A 23,457-nucleotide genomic window follows, 5' to 3' on the forward strand; every position below is an offset into this window, starting at 1 on the left:
TGTGCGATCAACGATTCAGACTCAGCTCTTCCTTCTCCATTCACTGCTACGACAGCAATTCGCCCTCCTCCTCATCGATACGCAATCAGGATGTCTTCCTATTTAAACAAGCAAGCTCCTCCGCCTCCTCCGCCTCGAGTTGCCCCATCGAGTTCCACCCCATCATCTTCCGATTCCCCTTCTACAACACGCACGAAACCCAGTCATAGACACAAACAATCGATTCACTACAATGATGCACCCGATCTGGCATCACTCACGGCAGACTCGGAAGGAGGAGGAGTTGGAGTCAGTCGATCACGTTCAAAGACGGCGAATCGAGCTTCGAGAGTACCTGCCTTGGGTTCAATACCATCCGCTAGTCAAGCAACATCCACATTGAACGCGCCTTCCACGTTGAAAGACGACAGTTTGACCCTTCCAGCCTTCAACGCTCCTCCCCCTCCACCACCTCTCCCTATTTCCTCAATCCGAACCGGTCCCAGATCCCTACCTTACGATATCACCCAATTCCCCACTCCATCCCTCACGACGAAGCTCGTTCTCGTATTCATACCAGGCAATCCAGGCCTCGTTTCTTACTACGATTCATTCCTCTCGACTCTACAATCCTCCCTTCCTCTAGAAGTGAAAGAAACGACAGAGATTTACGCAGTGGGACACTTGGGACATAGTTTGAATGCGGAGAGGGAAGGAATGGTTAAAGGTTTCAAACCTTCGCAGCAGGCGACTTTGGAGGAACAGGTGGAGAGTAAGGTTGAGTTTGTGGATGAATTGAAGGTGAAGTATGGAGACGAGGTGAAGATTATGGTGTTGGGTCATTCGATTGGAAGTTGGATCTGTTTACAGGTGAGTAGCTCCCTAATCTTCGGAAGTTTTCGTCAGAGAAAAACTGGAAACGTTTGTCCGTTTCCCTCTAGATGCTGAAACAACGACCAAACTTAATCTCTTCAGCCCATCTCCTCTTCCCGACGATCTCGTCAATGTCTCTCACTCCAAACGGTCGAAAACTCTCTCCCCTCTTCTCCTCCTGGTCCCTTCGACCTCTGTTCTATTCAACTTCATTCTTCTCCTACCTCCCCACGAGCATCATCTCGACACTCGTCTCTCTCCTAACCGGTCAATCCGGTCCCGGTTCATCAACGACAACAAGTCTAGTTTCATCGCCTCAAACCGTCATCGCAGCAATCACGATGGCTTCGAAAGAAATGTCAACCGTCACTTCACTAGATCGGGAGTTGTTGAGAGTGGTAGGAGAGAAATGTTGGTGGTATTGGGCCGAGGAAGGGAAAGATGGTTGGGTTTTGGAGGAAAGTATTCGGGAGATTGAGGAAACTTTGGGGAATGAACCGGAGATGTTGAGGAAGAGGGAGAGATGTAGGGAAGGAATGCCACATGCTTTCGTGTTGAATCAAGGTGAGACTCTGCCCCTCGCTTGTTTCGCAAAAGAATCAAAATCAACGAATCAAGCGGTGCGATGTATTCACTAGATCATTCGACGTCTTTGGCTAAGAAATGCGCTGATTGGATCGTCAAGGATCTCGAATCGACAAAGAAGTAGCTGGAATAGAGCGGAAGCTCAGGCTCGAAAGGAAAAGAGGAAACTCTTTCATTTTGTTTTTTTTAGATACCCATTTTCTTGTTATTTTTCCGGTAGTAATCTCATTGAGTCGTTACCTTGCTATGTTGTGTTGTCATACAGTCCGGGGCTGTTTCTACCAGTCAAAAATTCGAGAGAAAGCGCATCATGGAGAATTGCGAGTCGAGTCGCGATCCAGTTTCTTCTCCGTTCACACGACTTCTACTCTCGGTTTATTCGTGTTCTCGGCTAAGATGGTGGAGGATACACCTCTATCTACCTACGTGTATCTCTTCCTAACCCAAGTCTACACTCTCGTCAGTTCCCATTTCCCGTTCATCTCTTTCCCTTCCCGTAGATCTCCCGCTCAATCCCTTTCTCCCTCTCCCTCGTCGGACAGTCACGTTCCCTAATCCAATTCATCACTCTCCGAATCCCTTACTACACTTTCGCGACCCTCTCCTGGGCAACTACGCTCACGTTCCGACTTACAACTTTCAAAATCGCAATCTTCCTCTTCGTTCTTTCGAGTGCAGCTAGTTGGGCTTGGAAAGTTAAATATTTGAATAGGTATACCGAGTTGAGAGAGTTACCCGGGGGAAAGATTGGAGTTAGTGAAGGATTCGATTTGTGAGTTTCTTTCGCACGCACAGCCTACCCTTCCACGGGGACCTTGAGCTGAGTGCTTTGAGAGAGACGGACAGACATCCGGATTTGGCACACGATCAACATGGGAAAGATGGGTTCCATAATTACCTTGATGAATTCCGTAAGTTTTTTCTCAGTTTTCTTCTTTCGCAGCTCGTACTGACCTCCTTCGCTTGCAGTCTCTGCGATCAAAGTCTTTGGATACCTCGAGAAACCAGTGCGTCAATCCCGCTCATCAGCCGTCAATCACTGCTGAAGAAGTCGGATCCACACAGGTTTTCCACGAACTAGCTCGACACCTCCAAACCCGTCGTCTAGTAGCCGGTGACACTCTCGACCTATCCCAAGACAAATCCTTCTACATCGTCGTTGACGGTCGTGTCGAAGTCTATGCTCAAAACCCGACCTCTTCCACGACGAAAACGAGCAATAATCCTTCGGGAGCGACGAACTCGCGACGTTCCAAGGATCCTCTACCTTCGGGTTCTTCTTTCAACTTACATATGAATGGACTCGGTAGACGAGAAGGAGGAAGGGAAGATTCAGGGGAGGAAGATCAAGATTCGGACGACGACGACGAAGGAGAAGGACTCGAAGGTTCTGGTTGGCAATTATTGAACTGCGTTGAATCAGGGGGAACTCTTTCGAGTCTGTTTACGATCTTGAGTTTGTTCACGGAGGATGTCAAGTTGAGGTATGAGGAAGATCATCATGGGACGGGGTCGGAGGAACGAGAAGGAGAAGGAGAACGGAATGGAGATGTTGCGGATTTCGATTTGAACGATTCGGATCGAGGGCTACTTTCTCCAGGTGGACTCAAGCGACCTGGGCTCTCTGCTATTGGGAGGAGTATGACGAGTGATACGGACGACGCAGATGATGAAAGAGGTGAAATTGGATCTGGAGGAAAAGGATGGAAAAGGAAATCTTCGTTCATGAAGTTTAGCACGAGTTCACTCAAAGGAGGAGGAGGAGGATCGAATACGGAAGCGGAAGACTCTACGATCGCCGAAGAACCCGAAGAGGAACAGGAACAAGAAGACGATGATGATGAAGGAAAAACGAAAACTGCGAAAGCTACTCCTTCTTTCACGAAAACCTTCTCGACAACTCCTCCGACGACCGCTTATCCTTTCCCTCCTATGAACCGTCAGAACTCTTCAGCGAGTAACTTTGCTCGACCTCCTCCGTTCTCCCATCCTTCATCTCGACCAAAGAGGAAACGCAGCGCACCAGCTCCTCACGCGACCTCTTCGAAACAGTTTGAAACGACTCTAGCTCGTGCAACGGTCGATACGACTCTCGCTGTCATCCCTGCTGAAGCTTTCCGAAGGTTGACCAAGAAATTCCCGAACGCCGCCGCGTGAGTTTCTTCTCCTCTTCGCCCTTTCAAGGAGAGACCGGCTAATTATTACACGATTGACAGTCACATCGTTCAAGTCATCCTCACCCGTCTTCAACGAGTCACCCTCCTCACAGCTCACAAGTACCTCGGGCTTACTCGAGAAGTGATTCGAACTGAAGAAGCGATCAACGATTTAGCTTGTTACCCTCTCCCGAACACGTTCTGGGAAGACGGAGGAATCCAACGATTGAGAGCTCGATTCGTTCCGGAAACGAAAATGGGAGATGAGGAGGAAGATGAGAGGGGAGATTATTTCGGACGAGCGACTGCCGGAGGTGGAGGAGGAGGAAACGCGAGAAGGGCTACTGTCGGAGGAAAAGGCGGAGTACTTGGAAGTGGGAACGGGAATGGGATCGGAGGGAGGAGGAAAGATCGTGGGATGCCGTTGGAAACTCCGTATGCTGGACCTCGGATGGGAGAAGTTTTCTGGTCGGACGAACTCGATTCTTCGGAACATGAAGGGATTCGATTGAAACTTCGTACTCCGTCGACGAGGAGGAAAGGAACGTCGACGACTGGGGGAGGAGGAGCAGGAACGAAGAGTGCGATTACGAGGAAAACGGGAGATTTACTCACAATGAGTTCGGTCAAATCCGGTTCTACTACGATTGGGTCTCCGGCGATTCAAGCTCCTAGACTCGACAGGATGACGAGTACCCGATCGCTTGGAGGAGGAGCAGGGGGAGAAGAAGAATTCGATTTGAGAGGAGCCGTGATGGAGTGTATCTCGAAAGCGATCGGACTCGTTCAACCTCACGTCACCCCTTCGACTTCCGTACAAGCCTCACCTTCAGTCGGTCCTCACGAATACCCCAATACCCCTTCGCCTGGGATGGGTTCTCGACTTCGTTCTCAAGCCGCGTTCAACTCTTCCTTCTCTTCCCTTTCCCTCCTCGGCCTTCAAGGTCTTCACGACGACGAATCCTCGGTATCTTCACTTTCGGCATCTGGTATGTTCGCGGGAGAATTAGGAACTGGATCTCGAAATTTCGCGAGTATGGATCTCGAAAACGAAGTCGAAATTCTCTACTTCCCGAAAGACAGTATGCTCGTCAAAGAAGGGGAAAGAAACGCTGGATTATACTTCGTCATTGAAGGATTCTTGGACGTCTCGATGCCCGACGAAGGACCGATTGGAGGAACCGGAATCGGCAAGAAACCCACTCGAGAAGAGGAATACGATTCTCCGAGTTCGAAGAAACCTCATTCGAAGAACTCGTCGTCGTCTTTCAACCCTCAATCTTCCGCCTTCCGTGACGCAAAGAACAAATCGGTACCTTTCTCAGCTACGAAAGGACCGAAAGTACGAACTTCGACTCCTCCAGCTCAGAAGAAACCGACCAAGAAATCGATCCCTCTGTTCACCGTTCGACCTGGAGGAATAGCAGGTTACCTCTCTTCGTTGACTGGATTCCCTTCTTATGTCGACATCATCGCGAAAACTGAATGCTACGTCGGATTCCTCCCGGCGAAAGCTCTCGAACGAATCATGGATCGAAAACCTATCGTTCTTCTCACTCTCGCAAAGAGGCTGATTAGTCTCCTCTCTCCTCTTGGTAAGCACGCAATCCTGTCTTCTGTGCTTTCGGAGCTGACTCTCAGTATGTTCCCCTGCGACAGTCCTTCACATCGATTCGGCTCTCGATTGGATGCACGTTTCTGCGGGACAAGTCATCTATCGACCTGGCGACGAAGCCGACTCATTCTACATCGTGAGTGAGCTCTCTATCTCAGTAACCTCCAACTTCACTGAGATAATGTTCGTTGACAGGTCATCAACGGTCGATTACGTTCTATCACTGAAAGACAAGGAGGAGGAGTCGAAGTTCAAGCCGAATACGGTCAAGGCGATTCCGTCGGCGAGCTCGACTGCATCACGGCTTCTCCTCGACCTTCTACACTTCACGCGATTCGAGATACCGAACTCGCCCGAATGCCGATGACTCTCTTCAACGCGATTTCGGTTCATCATCCTCTCGTTACGGTCCAAATCTCGCGCATCATCGCTTCGAGGTTGAAGAATCAACTCATGAGTCAGAACAGTCTCGGTGCGAGTATCCCGAAACAGATGGGTAAAGCTGGATCTTCAGAGGGTTTGATGGGCAAGAACAATTTCAACCTCAAAGTGAGTTGTTCCTCTTGCACGGCGCATCCCTCTATTGTTGCTGATGCACTTTACTCGCCTAGACGGTCGCGATTATCCCAACGAATCGACATGTCCCCGTTTCCGAATTCGCTACGAAACTCCATCAAGCTCTCGAGTCGATCGGTGCTACAACCTCCTACCTCAATCAAGCGACCGTCATGCAAGTACTTGGTCGTCACGCGTTCAGCAAGATGGGACAGCTCAAACTCGCAGGTTGGCTCGCCGAGAACGAACAGAAGTACCGAATCGTTCTCTACGTCGCAGATACTGCCGTTAGCGCTCCTTGGACTCAGACGTGTATTCGTCAGGTGAGCACTTACTATCTTACTACCTCATGCTCGCGGTAAGTTGACTTTTGAAGCTCATAGGCCGATTGCATCTTCGTCGTCGCTGACGCCGGAGCGGAACCCTCGCTCGGCGAGCACGAGAAGCTCCTTGTTGGCATGAAGACGACGGCTCGTAAAGAACTCGTCCTCCTCCATGCTGAACGCTTCGTTCAGCCTGGAACTACTCGACTTTGGCTCCGAGTATGTTTCCCGTTTCTTTCTTCTTCTTTTCCGTATGCTCACCCTCTTCCGTCTCTCACTAGAACCGACCTTGGATCCACGCTCATCACCACGTCGAGATGGTCGGAGCAACTCCTGAGTCACATCGAGATGTCTCCGACCCTGCCGCCGTCGTCGCTCTTCGCAAAATCGCCGCTCGAGTCGAGTATCAAATCAGCAAATACAAGAAGACGAACCCTCGACCGATCCCTCAACGTACTCCCGCTCTCTCGGATTTCGCCCGTCTCGCTCGTCGACTCTGTGGTCGATCGATCGGAGTCGTCTTGGGTGGAGGAGGAGCTCGAGGAATTTCTCATATTGGAGTTCTCCGTGCTCTGTCTGAACGAAACATCCCCGTCGATATGATCGGAGGGACTTCGATCGGAGCGTTCATCGGTGGACTCTACGCGAAGGAAGGAGATCTCGTTTCGACTTTTGGGAGAGCGAAACGATTCAGTGGTCGAATGAGCACTTTGTGGAGGATCTTGACCGATTTGACGTATCCTGTCGTCGCTTACACGACTGGTGAGCATCTCTCGAACCTCTCTATCGATCGTTGAGGGTTGAGAACTCACATTCGTTTTGATTAGGTCACGAATTCAATCGAGGTATCTACAAATCCTTCTACGACACCAACATCGAAGACATGTGAGCTCATTCCGCTCTCTATATCGCTACTCTGATTGACGATTCTCTCTCAGGTGGCTCCCTTACTTCTGCAACACGACAAACATCACTCATTCTCGAATGGACGTTCACACGAGCGGTTACGCCTGGCGTTACGTTCGAGCTTCAATGTCCCTCGCCGGTCTCTTACCTCCTCTTTGTGACGAAGGTGACATGCTCGTTGATGGTGGATACGTCGACAACCTTCCCGTGGGTCTCGCCTTCATTCCTCTTATCCCGACTTCTCGCTGAGTTTTCGTCTTGGAGGGTAGGTCTCGGTCATGCTCGCACAAGGAGCCTCGTCAGTCTTCGCAGTCGATGTCGGTTCAGTCGACGATACCGATCCTCGAAATTATGGAGAATCCGTTTCGGGTTGGTGGTTGTTGATTCAACGATGGAATCCGTTCGGAAACGCTCCCAACATCCCGAGTATTACCGAGATTCAAGCGAGATTGACCTAGTACGTCCTTCGGGACTTCTTCGATTGAACGGCTTCAACTGACTCGATTTGATTCTTCGCAGCGTTTCGAGTGTGAAAACTCTCGAAGAAGCGAAGAATACTCCTGGAGTACTCTACATGAGAATGCCCGTTACTCAATTTGGTACAGTAAGCTCACTCTCCTTCCCATTCTTCATTGTCGAATCGCCTGCTCACCGCTCACCTTTTGCTCTCTCGCTCAGATGGAATTCAAACGATTCACCGAGATCCTCCAAGTCGGTTCAGATTTCTCGAAAGGACTCTTGACGGAATGGGATTCGAAAGGAGAACTCCCTACGGGACTCGAAGGGGACGTCACGAATCAGAAAGCGCAGAAACGGGGTCAGAGTATCAGGAGGAATTCAATCTAGAGTAAAAGGTTGGCGTGGGGGTTTTTCTTTTGCTTTTTCTCCCTCTCTCGGAGATGGGTTGTATCAGACGATGGGTTCGAAGAGGGTATACCCTGCTTTGATACAGGACGATTTAGCTGTATTATGTTTCGTGTATTTTGCACTTACTCGCAACTTCTTTTACTCTGCAAATAATGATGGTCTAGTGTTCTTGCTCTCTCGATCATTTCTCTCGTGGAAGGTACTACAGAGAGAGACTCGTAGAGGAGTGAATCGCATTCCAGACAGATAGCAACCTCAATCGAAAGTGATTTTCTTTCCTTGAGGTTGAACCGACTTGAGCGCTTCTGCCTGCTTCCTCTTTGCCTCCCAACTCGGATGCATCTTCTCTCCCGTCGTTGTCGTCGTTGCTGTTCCATTCGTAGCTGCTGATCCATAACCTCCTTTTCTCGGGGCGATTGGTTGAGCGTTCGGATTCGCCGAACCTCCTGGCGCATTCGCAGGGTTGAAAGGTGTCTCCTCAACAGCAGCAGAATCCGTCTTGTTGTTGTTGTTGACTTTCGAAGGAACGGATTCACCAGCTTTGATCGCTTTCTTGTTCTTTTTCAGTTTGTCGACGGGGAGAGGTTTACCCCCTTGAGCTTTGACGACGTGTGCCGCGGCACTACCATACTTCTTCTCCCAGATCCTGTCATCATCGAACTCTCATCGTCAGTTTCGATTCCCAAGAGTGAAAGGAAATGAGGGAACTGACGCTTGACGAGCTCTTTGACCCCTCCTATTCTTCCTCTCTCCCTTTTTGTTCTCCCTCTCAGCAGCTTTAACCCACTTCGCATCCTCCCCATCCGAATCCGAATAACTAACATACCCCGCCGCCAACGAAGGGAGGAAAGCCGAAGAAGTGACTGGTTTATGTGTCGGAATTTCCCGAGTTTTCTTCGATTTCGATTTCGGTTCGGAGGGTGAAGATAGTTTAGATCGTTTAGTAGGTCGATCATCGGCGGGGGAGACGGCAGGGAAAGAAGAATCCGATTCGAATCCTCCTCCTCCTCCTCCTTCATCGTCGTCTTCAGAACCTGACCATTCCCCTTCACTCCCCTCTAATCCCTCATTCATCGCTGCTAACTCCCTCTCAATCTCATCATCATCCAATTCCTCATCTTCTGATCCAGCTACCGGTCCCTCATCTTCACTTCCCTCTTCTTCCTCTTCTTCCGTATCTCCCTCGTTCCCATCTCCATCTCCATCTCGACCTTGACGACCGGCGGAACGTTCCAATGCTTCGATCGCGGCTTTCCGTTCCTCACTCATCTCCATAGACCGTTTCGGTAAGTTCTTCTTCGTCTCCTCTGCTCTCTTGGCCCGTTCCGCTCGTTTACTTAATCGTCTCTCCCCATTTCCTTCTTCCTTTAGCGTTCCCTCTGCTACTCCCTCTGTTGCTGGTTGTTTCTCCTTCTCTTTCCCTTTCTCCTCCCCGCCAACGACTCCCTTCTTCGTACTGCTAGAAGAGGGAGGTTCCACAACTTCTCCTAATCTCTTCCTAACCCCTCTAACGATCTCTTCCCACCCTTCGCCTAAACTCTTATTAGCCATCACTCGATTCCTCGCTTTCCCCTCACTTGACTGTCCATCTACTTCAGACCACTTATCGTTCGGGTTCGAGCTTGAAGGGATTGAAGCGAGGATGGAGGGTAGGAAGGAGAGGGATCGGAGGGAAGGATGTTTCGGAAGACGGGTGGAGAGGAGCTGTGAGGGAATTGAATCGATCGAGAGCGCCTGCACGAATTCAATGAGTGTCAGCACGGGAAGAGAGAAGGACCGAGGAAGGGAGGAGGGTACTTTGAGAGCAACGAGTTGGGCTTCTAGGTCCGCTAGGATTGCCTCATCGACGGGTTTCCCATCTTTAGGTTCTCTACATCCGGATTCGTGCGTCGTTAGCCAGCAGAGAGAAGGGGAGAGGAAGATGGGAGGGAAACGTTACCGAGTAGTTTTGATCTTTCTCGTTAGTTTCTGTAGTTCAAACGTTTTCGCTTTCTTACATGCTTTGTGCAAGAGTTTATTCGCATGGAACTATCCTCCCAATCAACCCATCGAGTCGTCAGTCGTCGAGATCATTGAAGAGAGATGAACTTTCCAAATCCGTGGATTAGGAGGAGAGGGGGCAGCTCACCATATAACTCTTTAGACTAGCTTCCTGTTGTACAGGATCCTGTACAGCAGCTTCCAAATCCTCTTTCGAACGTTTCCCACCTCCTCGACCGACCTAGCGTTTTTCAAGATCAAACCAACTCACTCGATTTAGTTTGATGAGCTGCTGGAGAGCGAGATAGGAAGAGAGAACGTACGGGCTTGTCTTGGGTACGTTTGCGCTTATTGTTTGGAAGAGGGGGCATGTTGAGAGATGTTGGAAGTTTAAAGAGAGAGAAAGTTCGCGCAGATGAACTTCTCGATCACTTTCGCTCGTTTTGCTGTTCTCTCTGATCGACTGACGCATGATGAAGAAAGAGTAACGACGAACTAGTTTTCATCGACCGAAAAAACAAAACGAACAAAAACCACCGTGAAGAAACTCAGAAAACAAAATCGACTGACTATCAATCATCAACTCTCCAAACCTAAACAGCCTCTGAGCGCTTCAGCAATCCCTCCAACTGTTCCCTCAACCTCCTATTCTCCTCTCCCAACCTCTTATTCTCCTCCTCCAACTCCAACATTTTCCCCAGTTTCCTCGCCCGACTCTTCCTAGCACTCATCGTATTCTGTAACCTTTTCCTCTCCACCTGTTCCAAAATATCTGGGGGTAACTCGTTTGGATCAACCAACTCCCCCCCAGTTGAGGTTCCTCCTTCATCGGGAGCGAGAGCGGGAGTAGATCCTTGACGAGCTCGCTTCTTGGCGAGAGCCTTTTCGGCACCAGCAGTTTTACGTTTCCTCGAAGTCGAGGACGCAATGATTGGGTTACGGGTTTGGATCGGTGCGTCGGGTCCGAGGAGTGGGATCGTCGTACGGAATCCGGTGGGTTCGGGTTTTCGGGGGGAGGGTTTCGAACTCGCTTCCGAGGTGACTGATGTCGAGGTTGAGACGGAGCGGGAGAGTGCAGGAGGAGTTGGGAGAACGGAACCGGAAGAAGGGACTTGAGAGGGTCGAACGGGGAGTGGTGGAAGAGGACGAAGCGTTGTGGAGAGGGATTCATAAGGGAGTGAAGTCGGGATCTCTGGTAGTAGAGGCGGGAAGAGAGGATTCGACGTGTCGAAGGACAAAGTAGAGGAATCAAGAGGAGGTAGAGGAGTTTCAGCGACGTTCCCGCTATTCGGGAGACTGAACATTGGGGAAGCGAGTAATTCCGACCAGGGACTCGTACTGTGCGAGGAGGAGGAAGCGAGTGGGGAATCGAGAGTCGAGTCGAGTGCGATAGGGTCGACTCCGGAACCGAGAGGGACAGTGGTAGAGGAAGAAGAAGAGGTTTTGAAGGATTGTTGTTGGTGTGGAGTGAAGACGGGGTATGCGATGGGATCGAAGAGGGGTAAAGACAAATCAAAGGGCATAGAGATATCGCCTGATCAGGGACGTCGAGTCAGCTTGAGAGACGAGAGCGAGAGAGAGAGGAAGAGAAAGAGAAAGACGAACCGGCATCGAAACCTTTAACATTCGTAGAGAATGTCGAAGAAGACAAGGACGACAAAGAAGGGGGTTTGACTTGAAGATCTTTTTGACTTTCATTGATGTTGTTGTCGACGAGGACATGGTCGTCGAAGAGGAACCCGAGAGACGAAGAAGAAGAAGACGAAGTTTCAGGAAACAACGACGAAAGTTGATGAGGATTTTCTAGTGGTAGAGGTGATTGAACCGAGAGCGAAATGGACGAAGGACCGGTGACAGATTGTTGATCGTAAGAAGGCGAGTCGGAGACATCAGAGTTGGTGGTGAGTGAGGGAGTAGTGAGAGAATCAAGGAAATTCAACAATTCATTGGCTCCTCCTCCTCCTCCTGGCGTTTCCTCCTGACTGACTTGAGCGACTTGTTGGTGAGAAGAGTGTGGAGAGTTTACATTGAGGTGTTGTGAATGGGTCCCGTCAACCTCGAGAGGTTCGGGGCCGAGGTGAAATCCGACGGAATCGCGGTTTGAGCCCATTCTTTGATCTCGAACGAGGCATTGCGGAGGTTGTTGAATTGCATGAACGACATGGTAGTCGAGGGTGGGACGGTTGAGACTATCACCCGTAGAGTGAATTGAGTATATGCTGAGATAAGCGAGTTTGAAGAGGAGAGGGGAAGAGCTCACGAGAGGTAAGGGTTAATTGCTATCGACCTGTAGGGTCGAGGAGGTAGAGTCTAAGCTGAAGGCGGCCACCAAGGCGGGCAACAGCTGATCGAGGCTGAGGGAGGGGGACTGAGAGAAGGAGGGAGGAGGATCCGGACGGAAGGGACCTTAGGGAACGGACGGAAGTTTACACTTCTGTTCGAACGTGTATTGAGAGATAGAGAGAGACGCGAAAGTGTAGAGAGTAAGAGGGAGAGAAGCGACCGCGCGGTTTGAATCCCTCCCCCCTCTCGAATTGAGGGTCTGACTCGACTCGACTTCAATCCTCCTCCTTGTTTTTTTTCGGCCGAACCCCCTTTTCCATGAAACTTCAATGTGAATTACACCCATTCTATCCTCGTCGAATAAGCATCTCCAATCCAAAACGCTCTCAAAACTCTCGGTAACCTAACCCTTTCCACTTTCCCTCCTCCTCCGGCCTCTTCGTCGAGTACCGCTCCATTCTCCAACAACGCAACGATCAACCTCGGAATCGCCGCTGCCGTCCCATTGAGCGTATGAGCGTACGCAAGCTTCGTCGACGTTGAACCAGGTGCGTTGAAACGGGAAGGGTAATTCGCTGTCGCTTCGAGCGCGGCGGGAGTAGGGAGGTCGAGAGTTTCGAGAGGTGCTCGAGCAGTGGGGGATCGTGGGGTAGGACGGTAACGGACCCCAAGTCGTCGAGATTGATAGTCGGTACAGTTGGAAGCGGAAGAAAGCTGTGGGAATGGAGCATGTCGAATTGAGCATGCGAAAAAACAATAAACTCGACTCGACTTTGATCCGTGACTCACCTCGCCCCATTTACCTCGTCCCGGCATCCATGCTTCGATATCGTATTTGCGGTGTGCCGACGCACCGAGCTCCTCCGTAGGCATGTCGAGAACTCTGCGAAATTGAAAGAGCGTTAGCTTGGCGCGAAGATCCAGCTAAATCTCCTTCACTCCTCACCTCAAAGACAATCCCAATCCACCCAAGATCTCCTCCTGAACCTTTCTCAATTCCTCCAATAACCGATCACTCTCATCCTCGGCACAAACGACGACCATCTCGACTTTACTGAACTGATGAACCCTGTACAATCCTCTACTGTCCGCCCCCCTCGCGCCCGCTTCCGCTCTGAACGCTCTCCCCAACGCAACATACTTCAACGGTAGATCCTCCTGTCGAAACGTTTTCGCTGCTGACATTGCGACGAGAGGAATTTCCGCCGTTCCCGCCAAACATAAATTCGAAGTTGATTCTCCGTCACTCAAGAAGTAGGTCTGTTGAGCTTCCCCAGCGTCTCGGGGTTGGAATCCACATCGTTCTGAGACTTCTGAACGAACGACATCGGGAGTTAAAACCGGGTTGAATCCGTGCGATAAAGCGATCGACATTGAATAATTCGTTAAAGCGAGTTCGAGTAACGCCGCTTCGTTCGTCAACAACGGCCAGGAGGATCCAGTCGTCAAGGAAGAAGAGGGGAAATCGGTCCAGGCGAAATTCGAAGGAGAAGAAAGGTGTAAATGATCGAGATGAGGTTGAGCTTCGGGAGGAGGGGAAGAAATGGGAGGTCCGAGAGTCGTGACGAGTTTAGCGTGAGATTCGTCCCCGATTGGAACGTGAGGATGGGAAGAATTCGGGAGTTGTAAAGCGAGGGATTGAATAGTTTTATCGAGTGAATTTAATCGTGGTTCGAGTTCCTTCAACAGTTTCTTGACGATTGCTCCTTCTTTTCGAGCTTCCAAATCCCCCTTCGGTGCTTTCGAAACGACGTTCCTCCGTTCTCGAGCGGCTTGTAACTCTTTCCGAAGTCCAATCGCTTCAATTTCCATCCTCCTCAGTTCATCGATCATTTCCGGTTTGAGAGGAGACTTCCGTTGTTCGAGGTTCGTTTTCACATCTTGAGGGGAATCGAGAACGTCGGTCAAGTCAATGACGGGATGAGGGAGAGACGAAGGTCGGGAGGTGGAAGAAGAGGAGGAAGCGAACCGGGTAGTCGATGCCGTGGCGCGTGGTAGACAAGTCGTACAGGTAGTAGATATTCTTCGTAGTAGCATTTCGAAAGAGTCGAAGTGAGAGGTTGGAGAGCGAAAGAGAGATCACGAAACTCTTTCCTCCAACATTTCACAAGTCGATCATGACGGCACCAGGTGAGTTTTTACGCATGTCAGAGTGAGCTATACTGATCATGACTCGAATGCGCAGACGCCAGTCATCTCGAAGATATCGGTTCGAGAGGTTCTTGGGCAGTTTCGAGTGCTAAACCGGGATACGGTGTCGAACACCTCAGGGACAACGATACAGAGATTTTCTGGCAGTGAGCGCAGTCTAACCAGTATAAAGAGGCATGGCGGCTCATCAGTGGACTCGATGATGCAGGAGTGAGGGTTCCCAACCTCACTTGATCAACATTCAGTTCTCCAAGAAGCAATCCATCTCTGTGAGGTCTTTTCCGTCTTGCTTCTGAGTGCAGCATACTGACGGAACTCTGCGGCGCGAGTAGGAAGTTTGGATTTACGTCGATATCCGAGTTGACGATTCCTACACTCCTCACAAAATCTCGATTCGAGCCGGTACGTTCCACGGAGACTTGCACGAAGTGAAATGGGTTGAATTACAACAAGCGAAAGGGTGGCAAGTCATGTCTTTGACCAGCGGAACTGCTGGAACTCCAGATGAAACGTGAGCTCGTTCATTTCTTTCTCTCGATTCCTTGGAAAACAGTCGACCTTACTAGACCTTGAGATGGGATACGTAGACAACCGATAAGAGCTCATCTGATACAACTGGCGATCATATCGAATCATATGAATGGGAAAGATACGCATGTTAGAGGAGTGAGAGTTTACGCTCCGAAACCGTGGGTCCAAACTTTTCTCCTTTTTCGCTTTCCTCTTTCTCGCCTGATCGCTAACTTGGATGATGGGATGGTGTGTATACAGACTCGATCTGGAGGACGATATCATCCCGTTCCGAACAGTAGCCTTCACGCAGCACGAAACGATTCGATGAGACGGGAAAACAGAAGACTTGACGAAACGCCCTTTACGACAGCAAATCAGAGCCATTCGGTCGCCTCGGTCACATACACAGAAACGTAACAATCGTGAATCGCAGTCACCCAGCTACGAGTAGGCGAAGGGGGAACGAGATCACGGGTTCAAAAATTGAGCTCTTCGCGAATATGTGCAGCCTTGCTGCTGAACCGGGACTCGCTTGGCTTTAGTCTTGCTCCTGACGATGTTTGTAATAGCTCGAGCTTTATTCTGTTGCCAACGGACGATCTGTCAAAGTGGCGAGGAGAGTTTTACTTTCTTCCTTTTTCTCCTCCTCTCTTCACCCGTCACCGACCTTTCTGCGCTTCTCGCTACTATCCGCCGTTCTATATCGATCTGCACTATCACCTCACGCAACTATGTCAACCTCCAACGCCTCCCAATCATCGAGCGAGACTCCCTCGAATGACCTGTCTCCACCTCCCTCATCTCAAGTCTCTCGACCCCTCCCCGACTCTCCCTCTCGATTAGGATGGGCTCCAGCACCGAAACCAACGACCTGGGCGACTTCGAGTGGCAATCGACAAGGACTTCAATCTCACAACTTCGGTCTACCTCAACTCGGCTCTCCTGCCTCTCAAGCGCCTGGCCGTATTGGGGATGAAAGAGATACGTCGGGAGGACAAGATGAGAAAGGTTCGAATGGAATTGGTACAGGAGGAGGAGGGAAAAGGGTTTCAGCTCTCGGTTCTCGAAACCACCGCACGAATTCTCCCGGAGGAGCTGAACCCGGCAAGGACGATGAGGAGGAGGAAGAAGACGAGGAAGAAGAAGATGGAGAGATCATGATGGCTCCGCCTGTCCCCTCGCAAAATCGACGACCTCCTCCTCAGACTCAAAAAGAAACGACGACGACTCCTCGACGACCTCCTATCGTTCGTTCGGCAGCTGGCAAAGGTCAGCTCGATTTACAAGAGATGCGTCTTGGCGGTGGCAGAGGATCTCCTCTTCATCGATCTTCTCCAGCTCCTCGATCGAACGCTCCCGTCCATTCGAATCCGACTTCTGCTCGTCAAAATCCCCCGATTCGTCTCGTCACTTCTTCCATGACGACTCCCGCTCATTCTGCTTCCTCGAATCAACAGTCTCAGCCTCAATCAGCTCAGACTTCCTCGTCGAATAACCCAAACAAAAAGAAACGAGCCCTTTCAAACGATTCTCAAGGTTCTTCTGCTCCTCCGCCTCAACCTCGTACGAACTCCTCTAGTTCAACATCAAAGAAACGTCCCTCTGTCAGTGGCGAAGGAGGAGGAGAAGCGAAGAGAAGCAAGATCTCGTCAGAAACGAAACAGTGCGAGAAAGATGCGGGAGCGATTTACGGAGCTGTTTCCGACATGATCGCTCGCCTCAAGATTCAAGTGAGTGTCCCGACGCTTGTCTCGCACCCTCTGGCGACTCTTAACTGATTTAGTCGGTCTTTTAGGATGTCGAAATTCACGATCTGCAAGTCTCGCTTGAACAGAAATCCCTCGAACTAGGCTCGATCTCTGAAGAGAAGAGACAGTTCAAGAAAGAGATCTCCGATCGAACTCGTCAAGCTCTTGCCAAGTGAGTGATGTTCTGCTTTTCGGCTCGCTCGCTTCGACGACTGATTTAGTTTCGAGGTAACGTTAGAATCGAGGCTGCGAACGAAAGTGTAGTCACGACGTACAGCGAAGCTATAAAAGCCTCTCAGCTCAGGGAGGAAGAGATCGCTTCTTCGAATGTTGTTGATGAGCTTCGTCAGGATTTGGAGAGTTTGAAAAACGGTCAGTGGTCCTCCGTTCCTCCGTTCAACGGGCGTCACATTGACTCTGAGCTACTTTCAGATCTTTCGAGGAGTGTGGTGGGATCGAATGGGAAGTTCAAGCTCGAAAAGAACGAAGAAACGAAACTTGAGATTCTCCGCGAATTGCAAAATGAGTTGACCAATCGTACGCCTTTACTCCCCGTCTCTCGACTCATCGAGGATAATACTGACGCGGCTTCCCTGCAGGCGACAATGTGATCTCACTACTCCGACAAGAACTCGAAAAACGAACAGGCGAACTCTCCGAAGCCCGCGATCTTGTCTCTACCGTGTCTACCGAACGTTCCGACGCCTACCAACGACTCGATCTCCTCTATCGTCAAATCGAATCTGATCGTGCAATTGCTCAAGAAGACAGAACTAGATTGAGGAACCAGCTCGACGACGCTTTGATCGCTGGTGCGGAGAAAGAAAAGGAATTGAAGAAACAACATGAAGAGACTTTGGTTAGTTGGTCGAATGGGATGAAGGCTTCACAGATCAAGGAGGACGAGTTGAAGGCGGAAGTGGAGAAAATTAGGAAAGAGATGGAGAGTGAAGAGGCGAAGATTAAACAGTGAGCCTTTTTCGCTCTACGCAGCTGTACCCCTCAGTAGGCACTGACGCGATATTCTTACCTCGTTGAACAGGGATTGGAAAGAGAAAGTCAACAAGATTCAGCAAGAGTGAATCACTGTCCCCTTGCCTTCTCCACGCGGCTGTCAGCTCATTAACAGCATTCATAGGTCTAATGAGAAGCTACGAGTGCTTTCGAACAACCACGCTGAAGAACGTCTTAAACTCGAGCTCAATCTGAAAGTCGCTCGCGAAGGAGCTGATCAAATTCCCTCACTCAAGTGAGTCTTTCCTTCTGCTTTCTCGAGTACGGCGAACTGATGACTTCTTCTGTCTCGACGGAATAGAAACGATGTGAAAAGACTCGAGCAAGAACTGAAGAGGAGTCAAAACAGCGTGCAAGGTCTCGTTGAGTCTGCCGAACGAGATCAAGAAGCTCTACGTGCGTCTCGAAAAGAAGCAGAGTCATTGAATCAGAAGTAAGACATGCTCTCCGTCTCTCCTCGATTCAATCAAACTGATTCACCTGTCCTTTTCCCTCGATTGCAGGCTCGCGACAAAGACTGCGGACGTCAACAAACTTGAAGCTCAACTCACCGATATGCAGAGTCGTCTTTCGATCTCCGAGTCGACCGCGGCTGAATCTCACAAAGTCGAGATCGAACGATTGGAGGCTGAAAAAGCCGCTATCTTTTCAGCAAAGACTCTGGTAGAAGCACAGGTATGTCGACTCTTCTGCTCACGCCTCCGTTTCATCATACTCACGACTTCCTACCTCGATACACAGCTTCATGAACTTGTCGCCGAACGAGATTCCCTCATTTCGACCATCACTCGCCTCGAATCGTCTCTTTCATCTGCTCGCACTACTACCGATTCTCTCGAAGCGAAGGTCGACAGCCTTACTCAGGAACTCGCCAGCTCTGAGACGGTTCGCTCTGAGCAGAACGCGCGACTCGTCGAACTCGAATCAGATCGCGAAGAAGTCGAGAAACTCAGAAAGGTAGAAGAGGAATTACAAAGCGTTAGAGCGAGGGTTGAAGAAGAGAAACGAGCGTTCGCGGACCAGGAGAAGGAGAAATTGAGAATCGGTCTCGAGGAACTGCATGCGATTGATAAGATGGAACTCACGGTGAGTAACGATATCTTCCAGCTTCAAGCTGAGACTGATACTCTTGGGCTTCATCCATACGATAGAACAAGAACAAGAGTCTCAACAACAAGCTCAAGGAGAAAGAGAAGCAACTCAACAAGTCACAAAACGAGTTGGCGATGGTCAAGGGAAAACTCGTGTTGAACCCGAACTCCTCTGCGACTGGATCGCCTGAAAGTACTGCTACGAGTGGGAATAGGGAACTAGCGGCTTCCGGATCGAGAGGAGAAGGTGCGGGAACCGAGGAGGGAGATGAGAAAAGACAATCTTCTCCAGTAGAGGTGAGTCACTCTGTCATCTTACACTGCTGATTCAATCGGTCGCTTACCATGCATTGCGTCATTGTGATAGGATGTCTTCGCGCCTCGATCTCTCACTGCTTTGGAACAGGCCGCGTCTCTCGCCGACGAAACCAATCTTCACGAACGTTCCGGTCATTCTCCTCCTCGAATCTCTCCCGTCGTCCCGATCCCTGCAACTTCAGACAAGGCGAAGAAAGGTGACGATGTAGACGAATCCTTCTCGGATGACAACGTTCTCCTTCCTCCCTCTGTTACCTCCTCTCGACTCCGAAAACGCTCAATCGAAAATCCAGACGACTCTGATCACCACAACGACCAAAGGACTGTCGCAACTAACTCGAAACCTTCTAAACGTCCAAAACGCACCGTATCGAACGAGAACAAGGGACCGAATCGTCAAGAAGAGCAAGCAGCAGGAGAAAGTAAATCGAAAGTGAGTTCTCTGCGCGTTTTCTTCGCTCCCTCGTGAGGTTCACCGATTGAGCATTTGTTGAGTCCTCTTAGGTACGAGGATCAGGACAACAGAACAAGTACTTTGCCACAACGAAGAGGAAGAAGTAACGGATTGAAGCATTGACTTTTCGAAATTTAAGCTCCTCGCTTCACTCGATTGACTCTTCCTCCTGAGCTGGAACGCTACCTTGCGTTCAAATAGTGCGCAAAATCAACCAACAATAATCTTCCAGGGAGCAGACAACTTCGCGAAACAGAACAAAGCATAAACCAGACAACCTGTTTGAGAAACCAATTTTCCGCCTTTTCCCGATTTTCACTTCAATCCCTTTCTTCTCCCGAACTCTCTTCATCCGAGTTCTCCTCTCTCGAGCTCTCTTCATCAAGACAGTATTGCTGCAAACGAACACGCAAAAAACGAAACGATCCGTTTTTGTTCAACGAAGATTGAAAAACTGGAAAAGCTCACCTCTGATCTGCTTGCCCGACACCATTCTCTTCCCGACTCAGTCTCAAATTCGTGAAGAATGAGGGGAGAGTCTTCATCCACGCACGCCGCAAAGCTTCGAACAGATTCTTTTCCCTCAGACTCGAGGTCAAAGGCGTCTCGAAAATTGTCATTGAAGTCGTCCGGATCGAATGCAATCTGAGGGAGCATCAGGAGCTCGAGGTTCGATGGGATGAGATCGAGGAATTCTCCCAGAACGACAGGCGACTCGTAAACGTCTCCTCCTCCTCCGAAGTTCCTCACGACACTGCAGAGTGCAAGTTTCGTCATATGAGGGAGAACGTCGACGATCATCGTGAATAGCTCCTCCATTTCGTATTCGACGGGTACGAGCTGAAGGTTGAATAGGTTGTATTCGTGAAGGACGTCGAGAAGGATTTCTTTAGAGAGATAGAGTCCTCCGAGGGAACAACCTTGTAATTCAGACAAATCGAAGGCGTGTCTGAGGATGTCGAGCATGGTGGTAGCTGGATCTTCGGCATCTGAGAACCAAGCCGCGAGCTCTAGTGAGCCGAGTTGACTTTTCGAGGAAATTGAAGAGACGACGTGTTCCCCCCTCCTCTTCTCGTCTGTGTCTTCCACCTCCACTTCCGCCTCTGAGGAATCCACAAGCTCAGCTGGTTGCAATCCGAGAGCGTTCAGCGTCGGAAACCCCCGAAGAAGAGCGGTTTTCATTCGAGGAGTAATGTGAAGGCGGCCACCAATGAGCTGGAATGAGACGAGTTTTGGAAGCCTGGAGCCGATAACGATGAACTCTTCGAAATTGTCGCGATCGCTGAGTGCGAGACTGAGATCTTTCAACTGTGCGAGCCGCGAGAGAAGTTCGCTGGGTGTAGCGCAGTCCTCTTGTTCCCCCTCTTGACCGTCCTCCCGCGGATCCAGACGAGGATGTCGAGTTTTCAGTTCTCTTACGAAGTCTGAGACGCGAGGATGAGTGACAAAGTGCTCAAGGATCGAGGAAGTAGAAGAAGGTTTGATGGAGACTTTCCGCCAACGAACGGCTTGTCCGAGTGCGCGCCAGCTACGGCAGACGAGGGAGGTCGAGCAGCCGACTGCTTCTATGATGTCTCTGTCGTCTTTGTTGAGAGGCTCCTCGTCTACGAGTCGGAAGTGGGAAAGAATTTCGGAGACGATTTCGGGAGGGATGAATGGAATGGGCATCGTCGCACGCGGAGATCTGTCGCATGAGATATAGACTATCAGTGGAATGGATCCCCTCATCGTTTCCCTCGAGTTGGTACTCACGTATCGGGAGAGTAGAGGAGAGGCGTCTGTTCGTGTCGATTTCGACTCGCTCCAACGCGACTAGATATGTCAAGCACGCTAGGACTCTTCTGGACTATTCTCAATCTTGTGAGTCGCTTCGGGCGTCCTTGGGAATGGTGAAAGAGACAGAAGTGAAGAGTAGAAGGGGAAGAATCTCTTGCCCTCGTTCCCTCCCGACTCTCCCTCCGGAACTACCGAAGACGTATCAGAGACCTCAAGGAGCACTCAGAGCAAGCTCTCGTACCTTCTAAACACGCCTGGGTAAGTCTCTTTCCTGTTTCGCTTCACCCCTTCCTTTCATCTACTTTCTCCGATTAAGTCGGTACCTACATCCGTGGACGCCCTTGAAGGCTCACAAAGTCTCGAAATGATAGCTGACTAGGTCTCCGCTGCATCACAGACGCCCTTCGAGATGGAGCCGTCAACTTCCATTTCCTCCCTCTCCTCGAATCGTCTCTTTGATCGCCTCCCTACCGAAACCCTCTCCCAAATCTTCGACGACGTGACTCAGGACCCCTTGCACACTCTTGGAACACGCAAGATGCACTACGCGACGCTCTCTTCACTCTGCCTCGTTTCGAAACTCTTCCGCTCTTTCGCCCAACCACTTCTCCTCAAGCGTGTCTCTCTCGCGAAGGGATCCGGTCCCAATTTACTCGAACTTTTACTCGCGAACAATTCGAAGGAGGCGATACAAAACGTCGAAGACTTCTACTACGACGAGGACTTGACTAAACTCCTGCCTGCGCTGAAAAAGTTCCTCAAATTGGCCTCAAACTTGGAACACGTTCTCGTCAGTATTCGTCAAATCCCACCAGTCAAGGCATTCTTTGGCTCTCGTGCGCCTCTCGTGTTCTCCTTCGACTGCGCTTCGTCCCAAGCCGGCTGACCCGTTTTCTTCTCCTTCGATAGACATCACGACTCTCTCCCTCTCGGGTGTCACGATGACTCTCAAGGGCGCCGTCTTCTCTTTCCCTCAACTCGTTCGTCTTAGCATGCGACACTGTCCGATCCACTACGAAGGAGGAATCCGCTTCGAACTCCCAAAATTGAAACATTTCGCTTGGCAGAGATACTCCCCGAACCTCTACAGTCAAGAGTTCGAATTCATCAATCGTCTCGTTCCTCAACTCGATTCGTTCATCGCTCTCTTGATCAACAAGCCTCGTCTTCCTCCTTCGATCTACTCCCTGCCTTCTCTCTCCGTTCTCTTCGAGTTTTATCCAACGCAGGAATCCGAACCTACTCTCGCTGGAGTCCGAAACCTCTACATTCCCTAAAATGGCGAGTTCCAGAACGAAGTCCGAGGAATCGGCGGAAATTTCGAGAAAGAACTCCAATCCTGGCCATCAGCTCGAGACTCTGACTCTCACCTCTTTGCGAGATTCGAAACCATCGAACGAGGCCCTCAGTCGAGTCGATACGCTCATCAAAGTTTGCGCAGAAAACGGAATCGAGGTGATTTGGGACGAGAAGGGAGGTGGAGATACGTTCTATGACCTAGTTCCAGCGAGTTTCATTCGTCGAGTTGAGTCCCGTCGCCAAGTTAGGGAACGCCCTACTCAAGAGTAGGACTGGAGCGTTGGAAAATAGTCGGGGAAGAGAGAAAGGGATGAAGCGGAGTCACTGAGTTTTACGTTTTCTGGTTTTTCGTCAGGCGGTAGCCTTTCTGCTGATGCCTTGATTTATCGTGCAAGTCTCTCTTTGATTTCTGACTCGAACTGGATGGCTGGTGGCATCGATTGTGGAGATGCTGAGGGGCTTGAATCGGCGGAGAGACGCGAGAATCGAAATCCCCAATGCTTCTGCATCCTCTCTGCGTACTTACTGAACATCTTGCGAGAATGAAGAAAGACAGAGAGAGACATGTGAGTAAGGATTACAAGAACTGAACAAAGTTGAGAACAAACGAAAATGAAAAACAGAGTAGAGAACGACAGGGAATAAAAGTGGATAGAGTGTCTCTAGATTCGAACTGCACCTCTCGAATACCTTCGATTCACACCGACCTATAGAGAGAGAAAGAGGGCATGAGCTGCAGGCATGGGAGATAATTGAAAAACGAAAAAGAATTTGCAACGGAAGAACAACTTACTTGACACGAACAGAACACGACGAATGCGACATAGACGAGTGCGCTGCATTTGCATGAGTATTCAGGTGTCAGCTTGGAGCAGGCCGGGGGGAGGACACGAGCGGGAGAGACAGAGAGGAGGGTGAGACTAACGCAATGTAACAGTTCTTGGCTACCGCTGCCGTATCATGAGGTGACT

The 23,457-nt window shown here is 50.2% G+C and overlaps 8 protein-coding genes across 8 annotated transcripts; 4 read left to right on the forward strand and 4 right to left on the reverse strand.

Moving 5' to 3' along the window:
- Nucleotides 1-90: 90 nt before the first annotated feature.
- On the forward strand, nt 91-7,838 carry JCM6883_003846 (uncharacterized protein; the record flags this gene model as incomplete). Its single annotated transcript, XM_076631927.1, has 19 exons — nt 91-849; nt 921-1,416; nt 1,491-1,557; nt 1,779-1,896; nt 1,980-2,209; nt 2,284-2,348; nt 2,407-2,444; nt 2,503-3,590; nt 3,654-5,188; nt 5,253-5,344; nt 5,404-5,757; nt 5,820-6,086; nt 6,147-6,305; nt 6,368-6,848; nt 6,914-6,971; nt 7,025-7,199; nt 7,262-7,449; nt 7,512-7,596; nt 7,671-7,838. The coding sequence occupies 19 exons, from the start codon at nt 91-93 to the stop codon at nt 7,836-7,838; spliced, it is 6,423 nt and encodes a 2,140-aa protein (XP_076488050.1).
- Nucleotides 7,839-8,114: 276 nt separating this feature from the next.
- On the reverse strand, nt 8,115-10,210 carry JCM6883_003847 (BUD22 family protein; the record flags this gene model as incomplete). Its single annotated transcript, XM_076631928.1, has 6 exons — nt 8,115-8,505; nt 8,572-9,593; nt 9,657-9,729; nt 9,799-9,887; nt 9,988-10,080; nt 10,163-10,210. 6 exons carry the CDS (start codon nt 10,208-10,210, stop codon nt 8,115-8,117), a joined length of 1,716 nt encoding a protein of 571 aa, XP_076488051.1.
- A 222-nt stretch (nt 10,211-10,432) lies between these two features.
- On the reverse strand, nt 10,433-11,949 carry JCM6883_003848 (bZIP transcription factor; the record flags this gene model as incomplete). Its single annotated transcript, XM_076631929.1, has 2 exons — nt 10,433-11,373; nt 11,445-11,949. The coding sequence occupies 2 exons, from the start codon at nt 11,947-11,949 to the stop codon at nt 10,433-10,435; spliced, it is 1,446 nt and encodes a 481-aa protein (XP_076488052.1).
- A 509-nt stretch (nt 11,950-12,458) lies between these two features.
- Nucleotides 12,459-14,159, reverse strand: DIA4 (putative serine--tRNA ligase DIA4; the record flags this gene model as incomplete). Its single annotated transcript, XM_076631930.1, has 3 exons — nt 12,459-12,836; nt 12,912-13,005; nt 13,069-14,159. 3 exons carry the CDS (start codon nt 14,157-14,159, stop codon nt 12,459-12,461), a joined length of 1,563 nt encoding a protein of 520 aa, XP_076488053.1.
- An 80-nt stretch (nt 14,160-14,239) lies between these two features.
- Nucleotides 14,240-15,114, forward strand: DOC1 (anaphase promoting complex subunit DOC1; the record flags this gene model as incomplete). Its single annotated transcript, XM_076631931.1, has 6 exons — nt 14,240-14,252; nt 14,308-14,419; nt 14,482-14,542; nt 14,606-14,784; nt 14,861-14,962; nt 15,045-15,114. The coding sequence occupies 6 exons, from the start codon at nt 14,240-14,242 to the stop codon at nt 15,112-15,114; spliced, it is 537 nt and encodes a 178-aa protein (XP_076488054.1).
- A 403-nt stretch (nt 15,115-15,517) lies between these two features.
- JCM6883_003851 (uncharacterized protein) lies at nt 15,518-19,518 on the forward strand (the record flags this gene model as incomplete). Its single annotated transcript, XM_076631932.1, has 13 exons — nt 15,518-16,516; nt 16,582-16,706; nt 16,773-16,906; nt 16,967-17,071; nt 17,134-17,503; nt 17,577-17,612; nt 17,673-17,783; nt 17,850-17,981; nt 18,052-18,223; nt 18,290-18,634; nt 18,700-18,936; nt 19,007-19,390; nt 19,462-19,518. The coding sequence occupies 13 exons, from the start codon at nt 15,518-15,520 to the stop codon at nt 19,516-19,518; spliced, it is 3,207 nt and encodes a 1,068-aa protein (XP_076488055.1).
- A 213-nt stretch (nt 19,519-19,731) lies between these two features.
- Nucleotides 19,732-21,079, reverse strand: JCM6883_003852 (uncharacterized protein; the record flags this gene model as incomplete). The annotated part of the gene is made up of 2 exons (XM_076631933.1): nt 19,732-19,806; nt 19,880-21,079. The coding sequence occupies 2 exons, from the start codon at nt 21,077-21,079 to the stop codon at nt 19,732-19,734; spliced, it is 1,275 nt and encodes a 424-aa protein (XP_076488056.1).
- A 517-nt stretch (nt 21,080-21,596) lies between these two features.
- On the forward strand, nt 21,597-22,464 carry JCM6883_003853 (uncharacterized protein; the record flags this gene model as incomplete). Its single annotated transcript, XM_076631934.1, has 2 exons — nt 21,597-22,023; nt 22,097-22,464. 2 exons carry the CDS (start codon nt 21,597-21,599, stop codon nt 22,462-22,464), a joined length of 795 nt encoding a protein of 264 aa, XP_076488057.1.
- Between the last annotated feature and the right edge of the window lie 993 nt (nt 22,465-23,457).

Source organism: Sporobolomyces salmoneus (assembly GCF_050403485.1).
Source record: "Sporobolomyces salmoneus JCM6883 DNA, S_salmoneus_JCM6883_v1_ctg21, whole genome shotgun sequence".
In the NCBI taxonomy this organism is placed as follows: Eukaryota; Fungi; Basidiomycota; class Microbotryomycetes; order Sporidiobolales; family Sporidiobolaceae; genus Sporobolomyces; species Sporobolomyces salmoneus.